The following is a 27,762-nucleotide window of genomic DNA, read 5'->3' as shown; positions in this document are numbered from 1 at the left end:
AACCTGATTTGACAAAAGGGTCCTGGGGTGAGTGAAACGCTGTAAATATACGCCAAGAGAGAGTAAGAGAGTCTTTGTCTAGAAAAAAAAAAGAGGTTTTAATCATCCTCAAGTTGATCGTTTTCTGCTGTTTGATTCTTTACAGATCAAGCTTAAACTAGAGGTAGTAGCAAAAAGGGTAAAGTATGTGGTTGGTTAAGTGTTATGTTGGGTATTGTGTGTGCAATAATAATTGTAGGTGTGATTGTGGAAATGCCGTGGTTGGATAAGAAAGTGGCTAACAATGCTTCAAAACCTGAGACTGCTACACTAACACCATGGGAGAAGTTCGAGCAGGATACTAAGGCCCATATTTATACTTTTTGACGCTAAACTGCGCTAACGCAGTTTAGCGTCAAAAAATTTAGCGCCGTCTAACGCCATTCTGAAGCACCATGCGGGCGCCGTATTTATGGAATGGCGTTAGCCGGCGCTAGCAGACCGGCGCTGCCTGGTGTGCGTGGAAAAAAACCACGTAGACCAGGCAGCGCCGGCGTAGGGGGAAAATGGCGTTAGGGCGTCTTAAAATGGGGCAAGTCAGGTTGAGGCAAAAAAATCGCCTTAACCCGATTTGCGCCATTATTTTCGACGCCCAGACGCCATTTAAATGACTCCTGTCTTAGTAAAGACAGGAGTCATGCCCCCTTGCCCAATGACCATGCCCAGGGGACTTATGTCCCCTGGGCATGGTCATTGGGCATAGTGGCATGTAGGGGGGCACAAATAAGGCCCCCCTATGCCACCCAAAAAAAATTAAAAAATATAAAAATTATACTTACCTCAACTTACCTGAATGTCCCTGGGGTGGGTCCCTCCATCCTTGGGTGTCCTCCTGGGGTGGGCAGGGGTGGCAGGGGGGGTTCCTGGGGGCAGGGGAGGGCACCTGTGGGCTCATTTTGAGCCCACAGGCCCCTTAACGCCTACCCTGACCCAGGTGTTAAATAGTGGCGCAAATGCAGGGTTTTTTGACCCGCCACCTCCCGGGCGTGACTTTTGCCCGGGAGTATAAATACGACGCATTTGCGTCGCCGTCATTTTTTTAGACGGGAACGCCTTCCTTGCATCTCATTAACGCAAGGAAGGCGTTCACGCAAAAAAATGACGCTATTTGCCCATACTTTGGCGCTAGACGCGTCTAACGCCAAAGTATAAATATGGCGTTAGTTTTGCGCCGAATTTGCGTCGAAAAAAACGACGCTAATTCGGCGCAAACGCAGTATAAATACGGGCCTAAATATTTGAATGAGCAAACTAATTCAAAGGGGGAGCTCTCTACTAATGTCTTCTATCACTTGCTGAATGAGTATGTTGATACTAGGGATCCAAGAAATTGTTATGTGTGCACAAAGATTCCTTCATCAGTACAAGAAGGGGTCACCTACCGTAGTCTTCCATTAACTTACGGTATAAGCTGTAGTTTGCTACTAACAAGATTCTATGACCAGGGACATGTGCAATATTTTTATTCAAATCTAGACGCAGTGTTTTCTTTTGTGCCTGTGATTGAGTTTCTGAACAAGTTAGCTAAAGAGCATAGTATAAAATTAGTTAGAGGTTTCTTTGAGCCGACACTAACCTTTGGCACAGCTTATGCACACCGCAACAATCTGACCTGCTTATTAACACCTGTAGAGAAAAGCTTCTTAGATCACACTGATGATAGACGCAAAGCACTGAAAGAAAGATTAGAAAAAGGGCTGGAGAAACGCACATATGCAAATGATTATGCTTACACCGCAATAAAGATGCAGGGCAAACTAGAAAGATTAGAAAAAGGGCTGGAGAAACGCACATATGCAAATGATTATGCTTACACTGCAATAAAGATGCAGGGCAAACTAGCTATAGATGCATTACATGTAGGTAGGCTTTGTATATATAGTCCAAAATCTGATCATGACACTTTATTTGTGGGAACGAGTGTATGCAGGCATGTGTTTTTGTTTCAGAGTAAATGGACATTCATGTTAAATGGACAGGATCCAGCGATCCCTGGGATCTATTACATTTGTGGACTAAACGCTTATTACCGTCTCCCTAAGGGATGGTATGGGACATGTTATTTGGGAATAGTTTTCCCAAAGATTTACCAGATTGACGACTTAAAGCGACTTAAAGCAAATACCTAAAATGTCTGAATTACTGAAAACGAGAGACAGCGGCTGCTGTCGTTGGTGACATATTTGGAGCCATAATTCCTTCACTAGGGATTATTTTAAACTCCATAAAGATTCAAAAGCTGTCTACTATTGTGGATAACATGCTGACAAATTTCACAGGGGCTATACTCCTGATGGATACTGAACTTGCTGCGGAAAGAGCTATGACTCTTCAAAATCGGCTTGCTTTAGACATTCTTTTAGCAAAGAGCGGCGGAGTCTGTAAGATGCTTAACGAACGTCATTGTTGCTCATTTATTCCAGATAATAGCAAAAAGATTAGAGGTATGCTTACTAACCTAACAAGAGATAGTGCAGAATTGAAAGATTTGAAGGAACCTGGAGTTTGGGAGAAAGTTGGAAAAGGAATTGCCAGAGTAGGGAGCTGGTTTAGCAATATTTGGAATGGGGTGCTTGCAAAAATATTAGGGGGTCTATTAATTGTCCTAGTCTGTTTATTGGGTTTATGGGGAGCATGCAAAATTAATGAGAAAGTTAGAAGAAATTGGACCAAAAGAAATAGAAGAAACAAAGAAAATGAAAGGGAGAAAATGTTTAATGAAATTTGGGAGAGTTCACACAAAGGGCAAGGTGTTGAAATGCGCATTATGCGCAAAGTGAAAAATTAAAAGTGAAAGGTCGAAGGGGAAAGGTTTGTGTGATGACGAACATCATCAGAGGAGGGACTGAGAGAGCGTAGCTTATAAAATCTATATTAACATGAAATGTTTACGAACTAATGTGTGATAATACCGCATAGAAGTTGTGCTAATATGTTTTGCTAAGACGTGCACTTGAAATGTGACCACGGGGAGTGGCAGCCAATGTATACGGGGACTAATGAAAATGACTAATGCCTATGAATATTTGTATTAAAGAATGGTTTTATACTAATTATTAATGATTATGTCATTAAAGTTTGCTAAATAAATCTTGTAGGCCTTAAGTTAGCATGAGCCGAAGTTTAGCTGCAGGGCTCTCATATTAAATGTGTTTCTCTAAACATGCAGTGTGCTGACTCGCAAAAGGACATGACCTCTTGTTTTCTTCAAACTAGAAGCTGAATGTAACCATAGTAGATCCGTTCTCATGAAATTCATATTGCTTGTAGAAATGTTTTAGCCAAAATGCAACAGTGTAGATTAATATAATGTACAAGGTCGCTTAAACCGGTGAAGACAATGGAGCTACTGACCAAAAGATGTGCAAAGAATTACAGAAGGATGAAATCATACCGGACGTGCTACCTCTGAAGACATCAATCATATGGACCAATAAAACGCTTGTGAATCATTGTGGGGTGACAAATTTGATGAGCTAATTCAAAGTGGGTAGAGATAGTGGGGTGCAACCCCTTAGCCAATTAGATTTTAGGGGAATGTACAATGAAAAAGGGATAAAAACCCATGACAGGGGGAGCCTGAGAGAGGTGTTAGGGAATGCTATTGATTTTATTCAGAAACTCTGTCACTCTGTTTGGTGACTTATATGGTTTTAATTAAACCATCCTTTCTTAGATTGTCCATTTTACACTTTGCCTCTTTATGAGGGAAGTGGCCCTTTTTGCCCCGGAGCTGAGCTTTGACTTATGATGAAGCAACTGATGTCCTGAAGACGAAGACCGAACCTGAGTGCTGACCCGAACCTTGGAGGGTAACTATGACAATGAAATTGTGATTTGTCTGTTTGCTTTTCCTTTCTAGGTACCAACTGCTTACTTTTGACAGAGACCATAGCTAGATGTTTTCCAAATTGGTGTTCTAAATGTTTTGCATGAAGCCCAACATGCCAATGCTAATCAGTGGTTAGGACAGGTGTTCACTAAACTGACGCAAATAGACAAACGACTGAATCTATGCTTTGTTGAACCGACGCATTAATGATACTTTGCTAAAAGTTGATCTATGTTCACGCCGTGTTATGTCTTGATGTTTATGATTCTTGCCTTAATGAAATCTTATCAGAGTTGCCATATCGTGACTATGCTATTTTGTTTCTTGGTTTTGAGATTAACACATTTGCTCTTAGAATTGTAATTAATAGGGAAAAAAACTCATAAAATTCTACTAAACTGGTGTGGCTATTTATGCCTGTAAGGTCATGGTGGTGTCTTGAATTGATTGATGTCTTTGACTAAAGTGAAATGCATTGTTGTAATAAATATTGATGACATTATTGACGTATTGATTGACATATTGATTAGCTATCTCGTCCTAAGGTGTCTCTCAACTAGGTCAAAAGATTAATTGGCCTAAAACGAGTCCTGATGTATAATAAATTATCATAAAGGGACGCGTTATCAATATTAACAGCTTTAATTCGTGCCAATAGCACTTCCTTGCAGGCTCCCGGACTCTTTTGTGCACCATGCCAACCTGGGTCTCACAGAGGGCCACTAAAATCATGCACCAGGGAAGCACTTAATTATGCGACAAAGTTAACTAAATTATACAGCAAGAAAAGGGAAAATACGCAGCATAATGCAGCAGTTATTTTGCTACTACTACTTCAAAATTTTGTGATTTTTACACATGGTAATACTGTCTGGAAAAAGATTTCCCCTCATTAGAACGATTTTTACAGCTAAATACAGAAATAAGCAACTGAAAAATAATCAGTTAACCTTTGTGAATTGTATTTTACTGCACGCACAGCACATCGTCGTGGTTTTAGTAACTTTTTGATCCTTTTCAGCTAGAAACATTTTTTTTGTTAGCAGATTGTGCAGCAGATGAAGGATTATGCGGCAAATGCAGCACATTCATAATGATGCGAAAACATTTCGTCTGCAGAATCGCATAATTTCAGCACCCCTGATCATACATCCCATGTGACTATATGACACACCAGTGCTTAATTTGAGCTTGTTGTTTCCGGTGCTGAGCACCAGCACTTATTTTTGAGGGCCGGCACTTATTCTTCCGCCTCAAGCATTTGCTGTGAGCAAATGACACATATGGGAAAGGCGGAGGAAGAAAAAAAAGAAAAAGTATCACAAAGGGAGAAAGCAGAAAGCTGCAAGAGAGAGCTGAAGGGGCAGGGAATGGTTGTAAACAGATTGCAGAGGCCAGAGATGGCTTCAGGAATACACCGCCTCAGTATTCTGTGATAGCACATTTGATTGCAGCAGCCGCGTGTTTAAGAAGAGAGCTTTGGGAACCGCATGTGTTCATTTACAAATTAAGCACTATGACACACACCATGTCACCTGACTGCCCATGACTTTTAGATCCAAATGAAGTGGTAATTTCAGCAACCCACCATGCACATTCCGAGGGAAGGAAAGTGAGAATACTGGCTCGCCCCCTTGTATCCAATGACTCCTAATTGGCTTGTTTTGAATTGGCCTCTACTTGTTATGCAACTGGAAAATTAGTGACGCAATGTCATTAAATTTCATTTGACTTCCGTAACATGATAATTGATCCCTCGTGTAATCATTGCTTACATTTATTCACGTGAAATGTCACATTGAGATCGCTCATAATGTGTGCTGTTTGCATTATTAGTTAACCGTAGTTAGAGTGTATTTACATTAAATTAGCCACAGTTGCGGTAGGCTTTGATTTGAAAGGTTCTATATTAAATGAAATGCTGGCGTCTGTGCATAAATTATTTTCCGATGTAGGTGGCAAATATTTTCCGCCTACTCATTAAAACTGTATTTTATTGTTAGCCAGTCTTTTACATACTATTGAGCAGCAAATCTCACCACCTGCGTAAGAAAGGAGTAGACAACGAAGAAATCCTCCCAGGCCAGGTATCTCTGAAGGCAGTGGGACGCACACAGTCACGCACAGTCCTGTGATCTGCACGGTACACGTTCTTTGCAGCTGGCACATTAACCCTCAAAACTACTTTAGGACGAGCCGAAAGTTTCACTAGACCAAATTCCGATCTCTCACCAGTAGGAACATTACTCACCAGGGTTATGTTGACTTTTTTGGAGTTACCTGAAAACTGCTGGATGCACAAGGACGTTCTAAACCAAAGGGTATTTTTAAACACAGCCTTCCCCCACCAAAGTCAGCGCCAGGTGCAGCTGCACGGGTCACACTGCCCTAACGCCGGCACCGTTGGCAGATCAATGCTATTCCTTTACCATCATAATTAGCACTCAAAATGACTGCTAGACAATGTCTACAGTGGCTAAAAAGCTTGTGGAAATAGCAACCACATCCCTAAATGAGGAATAATGAAGACGGAGGGCACGATTCATAAAGGGACTCATGACTTGGGTTATGAGCGCAGAGTCTCTGCACTCAGGGTGGAGTCTCCACACTCGTGGTAGACTCTCTGCACTTGGGACAAATCTCCGCATGTCGCACTATGCAGTGCGCCATGCGAAGGCTCTGCCTTGAGTGCGCAGACTCGGTACAGGTAACTTTAAGAGTCATAAGTCCCTTTGTAAACTGGGCCCTGATTTCATGTTTAGAAGCAGTTGTTCTTTTGAATGGGAAAGTTACATTTCAAGAGCAGAAAAACATTATGTTGCAGGAGGGCCAGCCATTGCGAATGCTACAGAAATATTAGGATCATGAGGGGATTGGAAACTATTTTTGGCAATAGGGTGACCACAGCCTAATTTTGACATATCTTTAGCTGATATGCGAATGAAGGGACTCTTACAATGTCTGGACGATTCCATGAGATTTCAGCTATAGTTTTTATTTATATGCTCTAAAGAAGAATTGCAGTCAAAGCGAGACCTGTTCCTTGGACTGAATGTGAATCTTGCTTAGTTGAAAGATTTGTTTCTTGACTTCTTGTACGCCAGTCATTCTCATACAGGTGAGCGACAGTATCCAGTAGGGATAGGAACTTCGAGAGATGCTAAAGCCAAGCAACCCCATAGGTTAAAGATATAAATGTGTTATGTAAAACAGTGGAGAAGCTAGCACCAGGGCAAGCCAAGAGTAAGAAGTGTTTTTTTGCCTGTTGTGGAACTGGATGGTGCTAATTGTGGAAGCGGGTGGCGGCCTCTTAAAAAATGAGTGCAGGTGCACTTATTGCTTTACAAACTAAGCACTGAATATTAGAGGTAAGCACATAAAAATCACAATGCAGCCAACAGGTACTGTTGGTATACACGTTCCCCATGCTCACGCAATCATCACAAAATGGCATTGAAATGACAGACAGATCTCCCATAAATGTCCTTCAGTCGCATCTTCCCAAGACTGTTACCCGGGCCAGAACCACATTTCCAAAGACACAGTACAGATGACTCAATTTCCTTATGCAAGGGAAAATTTCTGTAGAACCACCAGCAGAAGGAGCAACCTGCTCTTCATCTGCAACCCAAACATCAATAGCAGTAATTCTCCCCTCACTCTTTCATGAATGAAGTAAATTAGCCCACCTTGAAGGACAATTTAACTGCCTTGCAGGAAAGTCAGTGAGAAGGTGTGTTCCACAGAGTCAAGAACAATATCTGTTGTTCTCCTGAAACATCGTCAAAATTGTTGTAAGTAAAATTTGATTCGAATGTACAATTGTGCAGTTGTCTTTTTTAACACAGAAGTGAATCAAAAATATTAATATTTTTGAAGATACTGTAGTGAGCTTCTAAGCTTAGAAAACATGTGATCTGAAGTCACAGCTTGATGGACCAGAGCACATGAACATTTTTCAAAGTCAAAAATAAATTGATATAATTACATTGGTCCTTAACCTACTGCAAACATTACCATAAAAAGATGGGGACCACAAGCTCTGTTACTCAGCAGGCTTTTATTGCATAATTTATTAAGATCCTACATTGGACAAACGGTCTGCAATAAGGACCCAATATAGGTGCAAAAGAGCGCTTTACTAGGTCAGGTGTGCAGTTAGTCAAAACATGACAGTGATAATAATAACCGTACCTCACTAATACATATCAAAACTATCTATTAATCATCCCCCAGCTCTGACAGACATCCCCAATTAAAGGATCCCAGTATCCGCTCACCAATTTTTCCATCCACTATCCGTCCAACCTACCTGAAATGCTGCCTTTACGTGTCCTACAGAGCACCCTCTCAGATCCACCAGCCAACATCGAGTGAAGTTAAACTGACTTCCTACCCACAAATTAACCAATCTAAGGACTTCCTGGTACCTGGAGCGCCACATCCACCTTAGGAGAGAAATTCTGAGCTTCTCGTCCCCTTGTGCAAAATAACAAAACAAGCACAATGCGATTAAAGACAAAGTGGCAACTTGGAGTGAAGTGCTATTAATCTTCCTTAATAGTTCGAATTTGGTATTCCGCAATTTTTGGGGCACGAGTCCCTAATAAAGAGCACATTGGGGTGCTTGCATTCAGGTAAAGAGCACTCACAAGCTACACATTTACTTGTCCTGTTCATGCTTCACACACAATGGGAAATCATATTTCGAGAAATGTTTGTATAACTCATCCAAACGTGATTCCAAAATATATGTCGATTATGATGCTCACAATGTTCTTAAGCATTTTGGCATCTGTTGCCAATTTAAAGAGATTCCTGGTGGGTCGAGCTAAACTTGAAGAACTAAAATGGTCACAAAAATGTCACTTAGGTGGATGGAGCTTTGAGGGAACTCTGACCGGCTTAAAATGCCCCGCCAACCCATACTACAGCTAATACTACCTTAATTCCATTTGTCAGGTTCAAATGGAAAGTAATCTGAATTTTCTGGTGGCACCAGCACTGCACAAGGGCTGCAGAGTGATTTAGGGCCAGATGTATCATAACGGCCCTTTGCGATTCGGAAATAGCGATTTTTAAGAAATCGCTATTTCCGACTTGCAAAGTGCAATGTATCACATTTGCGAATCGGTAATAGCGATTTCTTAAAAATCGCAAATGCTATTACCGATTCGCAAATTGCGATACCGGCCCCATTCGCAGCTATGGGGCTGTTGGCACATATCTGCAAATTTTTTGCATTTCCAAAATTGCGATGTCTGAACCAGAAATTGCAATTTTGGAAATGCAAAACCCCATGGTGCTGGGGGTCTAAGGCCCCCTCTGCTGCACCACAATTTTTTTTGTGGGGACATGTAGGGTGCACACATGCCAAAACGTCATGTGTGCTTTACATGTACAATTTAAAAATGCATTTTAAATGCATTTTTAAATTTTGCACATGGTTACCACCAAGTTCAACTTGGTGGTAATTAGCGATTCCTAAATGCCAAAATCGCATTGAGGAATTACTTCATACATGTGCTAAGAAATCGCAAATAAGGAATCCTTATTTGCGATTTCTAATTTAGAGACTCTCTAAACAGGGTCGCAATTTTAAGGAATCGCTATTTTAGCGATTCTTTAAAATTGCGTTCAGAATGTATTTCATACATTCTGAAATGGCATTTTGCATTCGCAAACGGGCATTCGCACTGTTTGCAAATGCAAAATGCTTTCATACATCTGGCCCTTTGTGGCTGTCCCAAACAGGCATGTGAGGTAGTACTAGGCTGTGGGTACAGAGTGACAGCAAGTTCTGCTCCCAAGCTTTGCCACTGCTCAGGACACTGTTGTGTTATTGCAAACAGTGATTCCCCGGTCTTATCTCTGAGATGGCGGAGACCTGGGGCTAATCATGGGTCTGCCTGAAGTGCCCAGGAGCAGCCTCCTCATCCTTTCTAGACAGGTCTGCTGCCAATGTTCCGGTGCCCTGAGACAGCTTGTCTCTGTCTGGGATAACTCATTCTGCCTAGACAATCCACCTGTCCCTCACATGCTTTTCACACACCTTGCCTTTCATACTGTGTCATGTACATGTGTGTGCTGTAGCCGTCTTTGTTTTATATATCCTGCTTATTTGGCTTATGCAGTTTCAATGAGGATGAGCATTCATCATCTTTGGAATGGCATACTGGTTGGAGCTGCTGCGCTGATCATGTGACTTAAGCGTGACGTCGATAAACTAATGACGTCACAGAAAGAAAGCACAGTGTACAACGGCTGTGTGACTGGAAATATTTGCTGCTGGGGTCTGCCTGAGGAAGGAGCAAATAACGCAGGCCTGCCTAGTCCAACAGGGAATTCTCTCGGCGTATAACATGTTGGAGACTGATTAAAGTGCTACATGGGCCATACTGATGCTGCTCATGCAGGAGGGAGGCAGGCACCATGTCAGTGCTCTGGACTGGTTGAGCTGTTCATTTTTTCAGGGAAGGGAACCAGCTGAGAGTCACATTTTGTCCTTAAAGAACTACGGGTTTACCATTGGTATTTCTTTACACAGCATTGGGAACATGATGTCACGATGCTGACAGACTCCTTACAATAGTACGGAATGGATGACAGAGTAAATGAACTGTGTGTGAGCCAAAGGGATGTGAAATACAAAGGTGCGACAAGCTACTGTCTTGTAAACCCATTTAAAAACGTGTACACAAAACCTTTTATTTCAGAAAGGATTTTCTGGCATTAAGGGTTCGCTAGAAACAAAAACTCTGTTTAGTTCTAGACGACAACGCGCATGTGCATTCATTTCAAACAGTTTGTCATCTGTACAATAGCCAGACAGAGTGAGAGAGTAATACCCATCTCATTTATTTAGAAAATTCTGAAGCTCTCAAAGCAATTGCAAACCAAGCCAAACCAGTCTTTATATTTGTATTTGCTAGCTATGACAAGTAATGTTAGCCATTATCTTGGCTACTAGATTTATCTAGGTAAATATTCGAAATTCCTACATGAATATAATGTAATAGTTTAATTTATAAGCAAGGGTTTCTCACAAATTAGGTGAAGAAAATGTAATCGACAATGCCCCACGCCAACATGGCTGAATGAAAAAAAGTATTAATCATTTATGCACTAAGTAAAACTGTTGGCAGGAAACATTAATACCCACATCAATAATTGTGCTATGACACAGAAGGCCTGCCAGCCACTACCACGGATTCCGTACTTAAGAAAAGCTTGCATGATTTTCACTTATCAGCTAATCGGAAAATGAGCCTATAAATGATTTAAAAAAAGATTTAACTATTAGCAACAGCACGTGGGTCAGCCAAGCCTGGTGCGATCTAGTTTCATGATATATACCTCTTACTTTAGATGTTAAATATGGATAGTTTTCCTGTCTAACAGTCAAAATCCAGACAAGGTGGAGGTACAAGAGAATACAAATAGTTGAACAGTGTGTTTGCAGAAAAGATGCGTATTTTACACAAAAGTGTGTTCCTTCACGTTGTCAGTTTCGCTGTGATACATTACATTTCGTGCTCATGACACTAGATTTTCCTGCATTTAAAGAAAAAAACAGCGCGATTGCGCTGTACAGTTCACACAAATTGTGTTTATTAACGAAACCGGCAAAAGTGCGATTAACAATGCTCCGAAAACAGAGAAAAAGTAGTCCACAACCACAGCGAGCCTCGCATGTTTTCCGTACTTGGTCGCTGTGCTCGAGGTGGGCTGACCACGGAAAAGGCATGACGTGTGCGTGCCTTCCAGCAATCAAAAGAAGCGGATTCTAACAGGCAAGCCAACTTGCCAATGAAAGACACTGACTTAACGTCGACGGGGCTCAGAGCCCTTTTCTAATTCCTAAAGTGTCTCACTAGCGATACGCATGCGCGAGCGCATGCGACGCAGGCTCGACCCTAAAAAGGAGAGACATTGGAAAGAAGGGGCTGTCAAGGCTGCCACTGTTCCCTTTGTAGTGTCAGCACTGACTTATGGCAGTTCGATGATGTGTGTAGTACATTTACTATCACCACTTTTCAGGTAGTTTATCTTGTCTTAACCACAACTTCTGGAAGAGTGCATCAAATCCTGCTCACCCTTTCCAGTTCAAGCGCCTGAGAGTGCAGGTATTCCATGCTCACTTTCCAGCGTCTCACCCTCCCATTGCTGGTATGCTGCAAGACCTCATCACCTACACACCCTCTCTGGCCTTTGCAGAATGCACACCCTGGAATCCTGTCAGAGCTACTTTGGCAGGGAGGGTGCAGGGAACAGTAAAGGTTTTTTTTTCTGACTCAATTATTTTGTCTCAGTTACTTACTCAAAATCTTGCAGCTAGCATGTTTGCAGTATACTGATTTACTTGCATGCGTCTCATGATGTGCCCAGATGCTAGTCCAGGTTAATACATTTACATCAATTTGTGCCAAACTGGTCCTGCTAGATCTTGATGCTTGTACTTACTAACAATTCATAGGCCCACTTTCTTGGAAAGGTAGATAGGCACTGACGAGTACCCCCTACTTTAGTCTTATCTGTAAGAGCTGTGCGAAATAGAAAACGTGATAGAGACATTTAAATACCCCATGTCTATAAATTTGATCATGAATACGGGCACATTAAAGAGGTGTCAGTTAAGAAAAAAATTGTCAAAGAATATGATTTCCTCTTGATAACACTGTAATGACATTCTTAAAAATATGGTGGTAGACATGAGGACCTCCTTCATCAGGGCAGGTGCAGGTACAAATGATAAACTAATTAAAGAAGCTGTGAAAATAGAATTGGGATCGCATTAAAAGGGAAGTACAAAGGAAATGTTTGAGAGAAAGATCAATGTGCTAAAGCCGATGAGATATGAGAAAGCTGAATGAAAATGACAGTCCTAATAATTATTTCTGGACATTGAAACTGTAATATAACATAAGACCAAGAGCACTTACTGGTGATAGAATACGTTGTAAACTCCCTGAGAAACTAGGGAATTATGTTAGGGAATGGGAAATGCCTGCCTCTCAACTACTAAAGTCAGAGCTTTATACCCAGTAATAATGCCCCGCAGAAGTTACATTTAATTAGCTTTTTATAGCTATGTTACATTCATATTTTGTTGGGGCTGTCACAGGAATAAGATTTTCATGGTCTTTCAGATCTGTTGTGCAGTTCCATCTGACAGTAGAACTTGAATCGGTATTTCCAATGATGAGGGAATGCTCTGTTGTGCGGGTGTTTCCATCTGAAAAAATAAAAAAAACAGTTAAACATCGCAAGTGTATTCTTTCTCTCTGTTCTATCGCTTTCAGTGGCAATGACAGGAAATCTTTGTCTTCTTACCATTTCCTCCATTAAAAAAGTGATTCAAGATACCACCTTTTACCCTTAATTCCTCTCCTAGTTTAGGAAGTGATAGAGCGGTCCGTACTAGTATTTTACCGGTACTTTGGACGCTCTTTAGGCCGATGAATCTTTTGACTAAGTGGGACTCTCTGTACCCTATATCGATCAGTTGCATCAAATCAATAATCAATAACGAACATAAGCAATACCTTGATCAACATAACACTTGACAATTAATCCAGAATACATTTCGGCGAACCCTGACCTTTCAGTCAGGAATAACCACACCAGTTTATTCAAAGTTAGTGAATTTATTTCCCTATATTAACAAAGCTAGCACAATATAAATGTGTCTCAACACCAAATGATAAACGTAAATGAACATTAATAGCTGTCCATAGCGACGAAACAAGTGCAATCTATGTAGCATTTGAATCACAAGGCATTCGATAATGGCAATGCAAATCACTAATACTATAATCTGTAACGAACTAATTGCATACATTTAGTCAGCATAACAAGATCTCAAATTGCATCGTACGACATAAGGAATCCTTGTCTAACCTCAAATTAGCATCGGCATGTGGGACTTCATGCAAAAACAATTTAGCAACATTAATTTAGAAAAACTCCTAACTAGGGCTCTTATCAAAATCAGCAGTTGGTTACCTAAAAGAAACACAATGCAATTTTTACAATTTCCTTTCATATTTACCAATTACGATCAGCATTCAAGGAAGTCTTCGTCTCACAGGTACCGTTTCTCGATCTGCATGGGTACCGTTTCGATCGGCATGGGACGGGGCAAAGGGGCAGGGGTGGACGGGGCAATTGCCTCACGGCGGCAAGGTAGAACTACTACTTCATGCAAAGGGACAAATCAAAGTTAAAGTCTCTAGGGCAAGAATCATTTAAAGTCTCTTTCTCTCGATTAGAGAAAGCATCAAAGTCTCTCAAAATGGCGTCGCAGCAAAGTGGGCCATAATAGCTACGAAGTCTGCAAAATGGCGGGTATCGAGCTGGTAATAGCTGATAATAGCAATAATGGCTACTTTCTTCTCGTACACCTGGTTTTTATAGACAACAGTTCAAATCCAGTAGGGTCTTCCATTGGAGGGTTCATAGGTTAGCTTCAAATTGTCCAATCAAAAACGACAGCTCTCAAGCTTTTACTTAAGCATACATTATCCTTGGAGATGGGTACGCAAGTTGCAACATTTTATGCCAATTAACTCACTTTCAGAGCTTCCATTGTCCGCACCTGCAGATCGACCTTGGAGTAAAGAGAAAATATGCCAGGCTGGCACGAAACCTTAAAATAAGCATGTGAACGATCTCAGTGGAAAAGTACAGCTTCAAGCAAAAATACACGTTTATTAGCACAGTGGAAAAATACGAGCATCTAAACCGTGAGACCAGGCCACTAGGCCGAAGCCTGCGCTAAAGTCATGCTAAGCTAAAACATTTCAAACAAGCAAATCGTAGCACACGTTTGTGATTATGTTGGATTAGTGCAATTCTAGTACACCACGTTATATAAAGCACGCGTATAAATGTTGGCAAACTACTCTGAGGGCACATTTTGTCCCCGTACAATCTTTATTAGTTCGGTTAAAGTCACACATGATTATTTCACACTACGTTTACGCTCTAATAAATGTAAAACCTTCATTTTCTGCTTCATCAATCCCTCCTCTGATGACTACTTGTCATCACACCAAATCATGCCCACAAATGTTATTCCATTAAAATTCTGTCAGTTCTCTTTTCCTTTTAATTCCCCTAGTTTGCACTTTGTATTCCTCTGCCATTCTTTTCGTAATTTTCTCTTCTTTTCTTCTCTTAATTCTTTCCATAATCATTATTATTCCCCTTTTTATTCCCCAAATTCCAAATATGCAAATTATCACTATTAAAATTCCTTCTATTATTTTTAACAATATTCCATTCCAAATTCCCCCAATCCAATTTCCCACTGAAGCAAGTCCTTTTCCAACCTTCTCCCACACTCCTGGTTCTTTCAATTCCTTCAAATCTGCACTCTCTTTTGTTAGATTAGCAAGCATAGTTTTAATTTTCACACTATTGTCAGGAATATATGTACAACAGTGTCGTGCACCAAGCATTTTGCAAACGCCACCATCCTTTGCTAAAAGAATGTCTAAAGCAAGCCTATTTTGAAGAGTCATAGCTCTTTCCGCTGCAAGTTCAGCATCTATCAGGATTATAGCACCTGAAAACTTTGTCAACATGTTATCCACTATAGTAGACAACTTTCTTATTTTGATGGAATTCAGCACAACTCCCAATGAAGGAATCATGGCTCCAAATATATCTCCTACCACAGCAGCTGCGGTCTCTCTTTTCTGGATACGATGGGATCCAGATGTCTTTTGAATCATCGATGGGTCATCCAGTTGATAAACCTTTGGGAACACTATACCCAAATAACATCTCCCCCACCACCCCTTTGGAAGACGATAATAGGCATTATACCCACAAATGTAATATACACCTGGAATGACAGGGTCAAGTCCGTTCATCATGAATGTCCATTTGGCCTTAAAGATAAACGTATGTTTACACTCACTTGCTCCTACGAAAATGTTGTCATAATAAGATTCACCTCGATATATACAAAATTTCCCTACATGCCAAGCATCTAAAGCTATTTTCCCTTGTGTCTTTATTGCAGCAAAATCATAATTATCTACTGAAGTCCTCTTATGTAGCTCTTTTTCTAATTTCGCCTTCATTTGTGCCCTTCTATCATCTGTGCGATCTAAAAAGCTTATTTCTACTGCAGAGAGTGAGCAGGTAAGATTTTCCCTATGAGCGTGAGCCGTTTCAAAAGGTTGCATTGGCTCGAAAAATTCTCTCATTATTTTAGCATCCCAATCTTTAGCAATCTGGCTTAGCTGCGCTATTATAGGAACATATGCAAAGGTAACATCATAATTCGAATAAAAATACTGTATGTTAGTTTGACCATAAAACCTAGACATTACTATACTACACGTAATCCCGTATGTAAGTGGCATGTGGTGATAAGTCACCCCTTCCTTTACTGATGTCGGTATCTGTGTACACACGTAACAATCCTTCGCATCCATAGTCTCAACATATTCTGTTAGCAAGCGATAGAAAACGTTATACGAAAGCTCCTTCCTATCATGCAAGAGCCTCTCATCTATTTCTAATCTTTTCAATGCGGTTAGTTCAGTGACAGTAACAGGAGCAAAAGTAGAAGCCTCAATATTCTCATTCTCACCCTTTCCATGCATTCCAAGCACAATTGCCATTATTATTAGTACACATGTAATTACCAAGCCTATACACACATATTTACAATATTTCTTTCTATTGTTTTGCGTCATGATCTATATAGAATCAGAGAGCTGGAAGCACCTATAAAATAAAACTATTTAGCAATTCAGTTACAAAGCTGAACGAGCGCAATGTTCACACCGTCTTCTTCAAAAGGCCAGTCACTTATCGGTTAGCAGCATTTGTCTCAATTCGGCAATAACTCAGTCTTTATCAGTTCAGCAAGTCTCATCCGGTTTAGCAATGTCTCAGCTGGTTGTTTGTTTCACGTTAGATTGTAGCAAGCAATATCATTTATTACTCTTTCAATCGACAGAGTCTATAAAACTTTTCTTTTCTATTGGTATCTCTTCTTCTTCTTCGTTCTCGATGCTTAGAGATACAAACTCGTCAGTCCAATCGTCATTGACTGCATATGCCCATTCAGGACCGGAATATCTCCTGTTTGGTATCCTTTTCCTTTTCAATTTGGCTTCCCTTTTCGATTCTGCCTCGCTGGTACTTTCCTCTTTTGTCGAGTCTTTTTCTTCACTCGGGGATGACGCCCCGACAATTACTTCTTTTCTTTTCTCTTTCACTTTTGGCCTTCCTCCCTCGTTCAAACTTTCTTCAGTCCTTTGTTTTATTGGTGATATGCTTAGTCTTCTCTTTGCACCATGTCCATTTGATGGACCTGTGATCTTTCCTGAGGAATCTTGAACCTTTTCGTTCAGTTCTGACTTGTCCCCTCCTTCTGGGGAATCAATCACGTTCTCTTTTTCTTTTTCTGTATCGTCTGCTTCTGGGAAAGCCCTCCTCTGATCAGGCTCTCCTGCTTTTTCACCTTTTTCGAGCCCTTCGTCACTGTTACTTTCGTCAGGCTCTTTATCACTTTCAGCTGCTTCAGGTTCTTTGTCACCTTCAGCTGCTTCAGGCTCTTTGCTACCCTCAGCTGCTTCAGGTTCTCTGTCACCTTCAGCTGCTTCGTCGCTGTCTGAACTTTCTCCTTGGTCTCCCCCAAGCAAGTTGGTCTCTTCGTCCTCAGAGAATATCTCTTTCTCTCCCGTTTCTACCTGTTCTCTTTCAGTTCGGTTTTGCTCTGTCTCAGCACTCAGCACTGTTTTGTCAGACACTGGCAGTTTCAGCGCTTCAACTTCCTCCTCTGTGGGACACAACACTTTCTTTGTGTGACTGGCGTGAATCCAGTTGGGAACCCCCGCACACTTCACAGCGGTAGTTGTCGTCAGGATCACTTGGAAAGGGCCTTTCCAACGGGGTTCCAGACACGACTTTCTCACGTGCTTCTTTACAACGACCCAGTCACCTGCTTTCAGTGCGTGTCCTGGACCTTGGATCGGTGGCAAGGTGGTCGCTTCCACCTGGTGAGAGAAAGAGCGAACCACGTCAGCCAGACCCTTGCAGTAGTCTAACACCATATCATCTGTAATATTCAAAAGCGCGTTTGCGGGAACTGCAGGAAGTCTCATAGCCCTGCCCATGAGAATTTCATGCGGAGACAATCCAGTCTTTCTATCAGGGGTGTTTCTCATTGACATTAGCACTAAGGGCAATGCGTCAGGCCATTTCAAATTTGTCGATGCACATATTTTCGCCATTCTCGATTTCAGTGTACCATTCATCTGCTCCACCAGTCCTGAGGCTTCAGGGCGAGAGCTACAGTGCAGCTTTTGCTCAATGTTCAGCGCTTCGCAAAGTAACTTTATCACCTCGTTATTGAAGTGACTTCCCCTATCTGATTCTAAAGAGATCGGGAATCCAAAACGTGGTATCAACTCCCTCAACAATAGCTTCGCAACTGTAAGGCTGTCATTTCTACGTGTGGGGTATGCCTCAATCCAGTGACTAAAAATGCACACAATCACCAACACATATCTCAGACCTCCATGCACAGGCATCTCAATGAAGTCCATCTGCATTCGACTAAAAGGCCCGCTTGCCCTACCAATGTGGCTCGCGTTCACAACTGTTCCCTTTCCTGGGTTCATCTGCTGGCAAGTGACACATCGATGGCAAACTGCTTCTGCAGCTTGACGAAATCTGGGGTTAAACCAATCAGTTTTGAACAATCTTATCATGGCATCTCTCCCTAGGTGAGCCTGCCCATGATAGAACCGCGCAAGCTGTGATAAGAGACTATTTGGCAAAACAAATTTTCCCTCATGTGAAACCCATAACTCGTCTTGTCTCTTTATACATTGTGATTTAATCCAGGAATCTCTTTCATCCTCCCTGACATTATTTTGTAATGCTTTTAATTCATCTATTGTATCTGCGACCTTCAAGGCAAATGCTTCAGCTGGTTCGAGTTCTGGTTCACTTATCGAATTCCATTCATCTCTGAGTAACATACAGTTCAAGGCACAAAATCTTGCGACTTGATCCGCATATGCATTTCCCAGAGGAACATAGTCCTGTCCTTTCGTATGAGCACTACACTTTACCACTGCAACTTCGGCTGGCGCTTGAATGGCGTGTAACAATTCCCTTATCCTCTCCCCGTTCTTCACTGGGGATCCTGAAGAAGTCAGAAAACCTCTCTGTGACCATAGTTGTCCAAAGTCATGCACAATCCCAAACCCGTATTGACTATCAGTGTAAATGGTGACTTTCATCAATGCAGACAGTTGACATGCTCTGGTAAGGGCTACAAGTTCTGCTACTTGTGCAGAATAGACTCCTTGAAGCCATCCCGCTTCCAAGACCCCTGTTACAGTACATACAGCATATTCTGCTTTCAAAATCCCCATCCCGTCTCTTAGACATGACCCATCAACAAAAAGAATTTGGTCATTTTCATCAAGCTTAGTATCTTTAATGTCCGGTCGAGGTTTTGTGCAAAATTCAGTCACCTGAAGGCAGTCATGCTCGACGTCTTCAGCGTTCTCAATTTCGGCATTTTCTCCAGGGAGCAACGTTGCTGGATTCAACGTAGTGCATCTTTTCAGCTGCACATTCGGTGAGCCCAGAATTATCATTTCATACCTTGTGAGTCTTGCTCCAGTCATGTGCTGCGTTCGGGAGCGGGTCAAAAGTATCTCGACTGAGTGAGGGACCATGACTGTTACTGGGTGTCCCATCACTATTCCTTCACTCTGAGTGAGGCTGATACCAACTGCTGCTACGGCGCGCAAACACCCTGGAAGTGCTGCTGCGACCGGATCCAAAGTAGCTGAAAAATACGCTACTGGTCTGTTTATGCCACCATGGGCTTGAGTCAAGACAGACAAAGAACATGCATCACGTTCATGACAGAACAATGTGAAAGGCTTTGTGTAGTCAGGCATACCTAGAGCTGGAGCCCTACACATGCATTCTTTCAATTCAACAAAAGCATCCATCTCATCTCCTTTCAGTTCAATTTGATCCAAGGCATCCTTCTGGGTCAGTTTCAGTAAAGGCTTTGCTAGAGTCGAGAAGTTGGGAATCCACTGGCGACAGTAGCCCACCATTCCCAAAAACTTCCTCACCTCCCTCCTTGTCTTTGGTGGACTCATTTGAAGTACGCTTGTAATTCTTTCCTTCATTATTCTCCGTGACCCTTTCTCTATTTGGTGACCCAAGTATTTCACTTTCTTCTGACAGAACTGTAATTTGGAAGGAGATACCTTATGTCCATTCCTCCCTAAATGGTTCAACAGAGCAATGGTATCGGCTGTGCAGCCACTTTCTGTCTTTGATGCAACCAGTAAGTCATCAATGTACTGTACTAGGGTTGACTCGAATGGCAATTCTAATGCTTCCAGGTCTTTCTTTAGGATCTGATTGAATATTGACGGTGACTCAGAAAACCCTTGAGGAATTCGACACCAACTGTACACTCTGTCTAAGAATTTGAAACAAAAGAGGAATTGGCTGTCCTCATGAAGAGGCACCGAGAAGAACGCTTGTGACAAATCGATGACTGAGAACCATTCAGCATCGCAAGGGACCTGGAACATTATCACAGCTGGATTCGGTACTACTGGGCAGCACTTGACTACGATGTCATTTATTTTTCTCAAGTCCTGCACAAGTCGGACCTTTCCACTTGGCTTTATTAGTCCCATTATTGGTGAATTACATGGACTGCTTAACACTTCTTTCAGTACCCCCTGTTTTACAAATTCGTCAATGAGCTGGGCAACCTTCATGAGGGTGTCCTGTGCCATGTGGTATTGTGGGGTCTGGGGAAAGATTGCATTGGGCTTTACAGTCACTTTCACTGGTTCCACTCCTTTCATCAATCCCACCTCTTTCCCTGTCATGTCCCACACTTCCTTTCCGACTGTCTCCAGTAATTCAGCTGGAATATCTTCTTCAGTTATCATCGGGAAAAGACAAATCAGAGGATACTCTTCATCTACCGTTTCCATCTCATCCCCCTCTACACTGTCCTCTTCTTCCCCATCACTGCTCGTCTGTATTGTTATTCCTTCGTTCGAACACATGATCGAACAACCCAATTTGCACAATAGGTCTCTTCCTAACAGTGCTATCGGGCTTGAGTCACATACCACAAACTGATGTACCCCTTGATAGTTACCGATGCTGACTGGTACCGGATCTGTAATTGGGTTCGTCAGATGTCTGTTTGCTACTCCCACCACTTGAACTGTCCTCCCTGAGAGTGGCAAATTTGGTACTTCACTACTCTTAACAGTTGAACGTGTGGCTCCCGTGTCAACCAAGAATGAGACACGATGACCCATTACTCTTCCCTCTACGTACGGACCCCTTTGATCAACTTCCAAGGATGCTGCAAGCACACAATCTCCTTCTTCTTCTGAACTTTCACTCTCCCATACATTGTTTATTCCACTCTCACTGTGTAATGGGAACTGTTGTACGGTGCCATTTGTACTCATTACCTGACCCGAGACCTGTGGAGGAACCATCACTTGCTGCTGACTCATTGGTGCCAAGGGTATTTGCATTTGCTGATTAGGTACCATAGGTAACTGCTGTTGCATTGGCTGCATTTGCGTCATCTGCATACGAGGCATCTGCATCTGCTGCGGCTGCATAGGTTGCAATCCCTGCAACTGATTTACGGTCTGAAAATTTGGGCTTGGACCTCTCATTTTCGGTCCCCTCATTGTCTGAAATGCATTGACATCATTGTTTTGCTGACCAACACCTGCACCTGCACCTGCACCTTCCTGCACCACCATCGAGCACTCGCGTTTCCAATGACCGACAATTCCGCACACGTGACATGGCATCACCTTCTTTATTGCCTGCACACCCGTCACAACAGTGTTCAAATCCGGACCATTATTCACAAAACCTCCTCTGCCTCTGCCTCTGGCCTGTGGCTGAAACGCCATGTTTCCCTGCAACTGCGGCTGCTGTTGCGGTACCTGCTGTTGGAACTCTTGCATCCCTTGCAAACCTTGCAAACCTGTCTGAGCTGCTTTAAGCTGCATCATCATCACCTTCTCTTTCAGCCTTTTCTGTTTCACTTCAATTTCGTCACTACAGTATTTCGCATAATTCAACACCTCATCAATTGGTTTCGATTGCCAACAAATCAAATGCGACTTTATCATCTGACTTATCTCTGGTCTCAGCCCTTCCATAAATCTGAACACAAAATGAAGCATGTCCTTCGCCTCGATTGTTTCCGTGCCACTGTAATTCTTAAACGCCTTTAACAACCTCTCATAGTAACTATGAATCGATTCTTTAGCCTCTTGGGCAGTTCGATCGATCTTCTGCCAATCCACATTTTTCGCGGCTACCTTCGTCTTCAAATGCTCAATCACCTTGTAGTACAAGCTCATCACCATAGGTGATGGTGCACCCGTCTCCCTGTCTCTCTCTGGTTCACTTGTCGGCCAACCTACCGCTCTTTTGCAATCCTCCCACAAATCTGCTGGAACCACAATCTCAAAGAGAGTATTCAAGTCTTCCCAGAGACATTTTGCAAGCTTCACAAACCTATCAGTCTGCTGATACCATTCAATCGGTTTCTCTCTCAGTTTGGGAAAATCATCCGTAAAAGACTGAATGTCACTTCTGTGCCATGGTACATGTATTAGTTTTCCCCCTGCTGTCTCCCTCATTGGTAACATAGTTACTGTATCACTGCTCTGTGGTCTTTTCTCATTGTGCTCTGTAGCGCTGTCCCTCCTCTTTTCCTTTCTCTTTACCCACCTGCTTTCCCACTTGTCTAGACACCTCCACACTTGGGCACTCTGCAGCAATTCTCTAAGGTGTGCCTTCATGCCTGCTGACCTCATGTGTTCAAAATCTGTGGTCCCAAAATCCAACCTGTAGCTTCTGCTCAAGTGTTTCATCTTGTCTATGGCAACCCCGTTTCTGTCAGCTGCTTCCTGCAAGCTCTTATGTACCTTGTTCACTTCCTTCGTAATCCTGGGACATAGATACCTCAGCTCTTCTTCCGTGTAGGACTCTAACCTATTCACACCCATAGTCCCTTCCACCAATTCTTGTGCTTCCATGTTCAACCTGACCCTATTCATATAGTCTTCTCCTTTCCCACTGGCTGAACTTTGTGTGGAATTCAGACTGTTGAACCACTGTGTCAGCTGTTGCGCATTCACCCCCATCAGCGTAGCGTTCGCATCGACTGCCATTGATGGTTGCGGCAACTTTTCAGTGTTTGATGTTAGAGGTATTATCAGTGGGGGGCTCGACCTCACCAGTGTTGACTGAGCACATATGGGACTAAACTCCATCAAGGACCCAGATCCAGTTGGCTGAGCCGCTATCGGAGTTATCCCTGGAGTGTTCTCTATGCACCTCCTTTCTGTCCCATTCTGCAGTATTGATCCTTGACCGCTCATACCTAGGTTAGGCTGACTATACAGAGGTACCGGTGGACCTACAGTAATGGGTAGTGATATTGCATCTGGGTTTTGTCCATTTCCCATGTTCTGAGGCATGTTCATTCCCACACTATGGGTCATCATTGCCGGCATGCCCATCTGACTCCCCGTCATCTGAGCATGTGCATTTCCTCCCTGCATCTGCTTTTGAGGCATCAAAAACTGAGTTGATTCAGCTTGTGTCAATGTCTGGTTGTGACCATTCTGTCCTCCCCTTACGGTTGGATCTATAATCATTCCTGCACTGTTGTCACTGCTGTAGTACCCTGGCATCTGCGGCTGATAATTTTCTGCTGGTTTCAGCATGGGCACATCTGGATATATTCTCCTCACCTGCGGTATCTGCGGGGTGAACAATAAACTCGGGTCCTTAGATCCCGATGACGCTCCTGAACTCTGGGTTTCACTGTTCTGTACCGGTGCCGGAGGGGCAGAACTGGTACTTGGACCTTGTCCATTCTCCGCATAAAGTGGTGGACGGTCGTTCAGCAATTGCATTATTAACTCCTCATCCTCTAACTCCTCTTCTCAACTTTTCCTCGTCCTCTCTATCCTTGGAATACTTCCTGTCCGTCTTACAGGTAGCTTTATTACCTGTCTCCTCTTCTTCCTTAGTAATTGCGGGAAACAATTTTATCCCCTGCAATACATCTGACCTCCACACCTTTTGTGCATTATCCCACCTAGCATCCGCTAGTGTCTTTTCTACCTTTCTCATCCTGGTCTCAAACTTCTTCTGCTGTTGCTGTCTGGCCATTAGTTCCCAAATCGCTAGAGCCTCAAACTGGGCTGGCCTTGGAGGCACCTTCATGTCGTACATCGTGAATCTCAAATTCTCTAGGATCCTTATATTGAATGTCCCATGTATCGGGAACGCTACGCTCCCATGTTTCTCTGTCAACTTGTGCCATTGCTTTAGCCAAAGGCAGGGAGCTGACCCCTTCTCTTCCATTACAATGTAAGCTGGTGTACCTTCGGGCGGCGTCTCCTCTCCTACGCTCGCTTTAATATAAGACTCCCCCTTCATCGCACTCCTAAATGCTTTAAAGAATTTCATTTTCTCGTCTTTTTATTTCACAAAATTTGTAATCAATAGGTGACTTTAATTCCCGGAATACTCTTCGCTTGCCTTTCCCCTTCCAATCGAGTCCCACGGACTGCGTCCAATCCGTGCGCGACCCTTCTCTGCAACCAACCTATCCCAGCGCGGCTCCTAGTGACGTCACACTCACGCACACTGCGGCTGACAAAGCCTCGCGGCTAGTCCTCCTTCACTCACCTCCTCCCGTAACAACTTCTTGCATGTATCGCGAGCTACCAAAAACTAAAACAGATCTGTCGGTTTACTACAGGAAGGGTAACACAGTTGCTTTAGGACCTTAGGGACCTTTCACTAGCCTCGGCCGCTATTCCGTCTTTCTCGGTCCCCACGTTCGCAAGCAAATCTGACCTGCAGACCTACTCTCAACTTGTCAATGATCTATTCTAGTGCACTTAGAATCTTGTCAAAGCCCGAAGTCGAAGTTTCTTTCACTCCCTAACACACGTACCGACTTGTTGACCACGCCCGATCAACCTACTAAACCGCCCAGACCACAACATGGATCAACATACTCCGGAGTCTCTTGACCTCGCAGGGCCCGTCTCAACAACAACAACCACGTGGACCTTTTTATGCACAAAGCGCCACACGCACATGAAGTTCGACGACTTCCCTACTCCCACACTCGGAGCCGCACCTCCGCTATTTCTGTGAAGTTCGACGACTTCTCTACTTCTACACTCGGAGTCGCACCTCCGCTATCCTCTAAAAGAAAAAAATCCCTCGCACCCTTTTCACACACCCTGCGGCAATAAGCTGTGCAAGCGCAAAACCCTAACTTCACTCATACCATCACTAGTACCGCCAACGCTGATTCCACACCTCCGTTCTCTCCATTCGCAAGCTCCGAGATCCCGGGAAAGTCGCGGTGGACCTAGCCCATCATCATTCTGTCAATCTGTTTTACCCAGGAAAAATCTAATTCAACTTCTCGAATGGGGTCTCAAAATGCGTAACCGTTAATTCAACACCATGTACTTTAAGAGTACAAGGTCCCAAAAGACGTAACCGTCCTCTGCTACCATCTACTGATAGAGCGGTCCGTACTAGTATTTTACCAGTACTTTGGACGCTCTTTAGGCCGATGAATCTTTTGACTAAGTGGGACTCTCTGTACCCTATATCGATCAGTTGCATCAAATCAATAATCAATAACGAACATAAGCAATACCTTGATCAACATAACACTTGACAATTAATCCAGAATACATTTCGGCGAACCCTGACCTTTCAGTCAGGAATAACCACACCAGTTTATTCAAAGTTAGTGAATTTATTTCCCTATATTAACAAAGCTAGCACAATATAAATGTGTCTCAACACCAAATGATAAACGTAAATGAACATTAATAGCTGTCCATAGCGACTAAACAAGTGGAATCTATGTAGCATTTGAATCACAAGGCATTCGATAATGGCAATGCAAATCACTAATACTATAATCTGTAACGAACTAATTGCATACATTTAGTCAGCATAACAAGATCTCAAATTGCATCGTGCGACATAAGGAATCCTTGTCTAACCTCAAATTAGCATCGGCATGTGGGACTTCATGCAAAAACAATTTAGCAACATTAATTTAGAAAAACTCCTAACTAGGGCTCTTATCAAAATCAGCAGTTGGTTACCTAAAAGAAACACAATGCAATTTTTACAATTTCCTTTCATATTTACCAATTACGATCAGCATTCAAGGAAGTCTTCGTCTCACAGGTACCGTTTCTCGATCTGCATGGGTACCGTTTCGATCGGCATGGGACGGGGCAAAGGGGCAGGGGTGGACGGGGCAATTGCCTCACGGCGGCAAGGTAGAACTACTACTTCATGCAAAGGGACAAATCAAAGTTAAAGTCTCTAGGGCAAGAATCATTTAAAGTCTCTTTCTCTCGATTAGAGAAAGCATCAAAGTCTCTCAAAATGGCGTTGCAGCAAAGTGGGCCATAATAGCTACGAAGTCTGCAAAATGGCGGGTATCGAGCTGGTAATAGCTGATAATAGCAATAATGGCTACTTTCTTCTCGTACACCTGGTTTTTATAGACAACAGTTCAAATCCAGTAGGGTCTTCCATTGGAGGGTTCATAGGTTAGCTTCAAATTGTCCAATCAAAAACGACAGCTCTCAAGCTTTTACTTAAGCATACATTATCCTTGGAGATGGGTACGCAAGTTGCAACATTTTATGCCAATTAACTCACTTTCAGAGCTTCCATTGTCCGCACCTGCAGATCGACCTTGGAGTAAAGAGAAAATATGCCAGGCTGGCACGAAACCTTAAGATAAGCATGTGAACGATCTCAGTGGAAAAGTACAGCTTCAAGCAAAAATACACGTTTATTAGCACAGTGGAAAAATACGAGCATCTAAACCGTGAGACCAGGCCACTAGGCCGAAGCCTGCGCTAAAGTCATGCTAAGCTAAAACATTTCAAACAAGCAAATCGTAGCACACGTTTGTGATTATGTTGGATTAGTGCAATTCTAGTACACCACGTTATATAAAGCACGCGTATAAATGTTGGCAAACTACTCTGAGGGCACATTTTGTCCCCGTACAATCTTTATTAGTTCGGTTAAAGTCACACATGATTATTTCACACTACGTTTACGCTCTAATAAATGTAAAACCTTCATTTTCTGCTTCATCAGAAGACAGCAACTTGTTTGACCTCATTCCCATTTAATGGTCAGGGTCCTTCCCTATATTTAGTGCATCCTTATGGTTCGCCCAGTAAATCCAGCCATGAGGTGTTTGGACTTTATTGGGTGCAGTAACCGTCACCTGTTTCATGAAAAGTGGTACAACATGAGCATTTTAGTCGTTACCGCACCAAAATATCTTGGTATTTTCAAGGCCTTGTTCTCCCTTAAAAATGTTGTTAGGTTTAATCTTTCGAAATTTAAGAGGGATGTGATTTCTATCACATTTGGGTCCTCAATAGCAGGTTCCCGGTGTTTGGGCCGACATTTATTAACCCTATAAAATCCGACTTTGTTGGGATAATTATTGAGCATCTGAAGAATTTCAGCAGGTTTGATCTGCCAAAATGTCTAATGGGAAAAACACGGGAGTGTGATGTTCGCTGTGAAACTCTTAACTGCCATTTGTACAGTAGCAGGAGTTAGCTCTTATTTCAGAATTAACCATGCCAGTTGTAATCAGGGTCCTGGTATTTACTGGGTGTGATAACATTGCAAAACTATTAATTCCAATATTTGAGGTAAAAATAGTTACATCACGCATCAGAAATTATTGTGTCACTCGAAATGAGTAACTTAGAAGGACCATATCTGCC

The 27,762-nt window shown here is 42.6% G+C and overlaps 1 protein-coding gene across 1 annotated transcript in view; it reads right to left on the bottom strand.

Annotated features, from left to right (window-relative positions):
• Window positions 1–7,930: 7,930 nt before the first annotated feature.
• The window catches only part of LOC138276402 (adhesion G protein-coupled receptor E1-like), a 30,859-nt gene continuing 11,027 nt past the window's right edge, over window positions 7,931–27,762 (bottom strand). Inside the window, exon 4 of the mRNA XM_069219190.1 lies at window positions 7,931–13,106. Coding sequence (XP_069075291.1) covers window positions 12,946–13,106 — 161 coding nt within the window. The 3' untranslated portion in view covers window positions 7,931–12,945. The remainder of the gene's footprint in view (window positions 13,107–27,762) is intronic.

This window comes from Pleurodeles waltl, chromosome 2_2, assembly GCF_031143425.1.
Source record: "Pleurodeles waltl isolate 20211129_DDA chromosome 2_2, aPleWal1.hap1.20221129, whole genome shotgun sequence".
NCBI lineage: Eukaryota > Metazoa > Chordata > Amphibia > Caudata > Salamandridae > Pleurodeles > Pleurodeles waltl.
The sequence above is the reverse complement of the archived record's forward strand: the minus strand, read 5'-3'. Positions and strand labels throughout refer to the sequence as shown.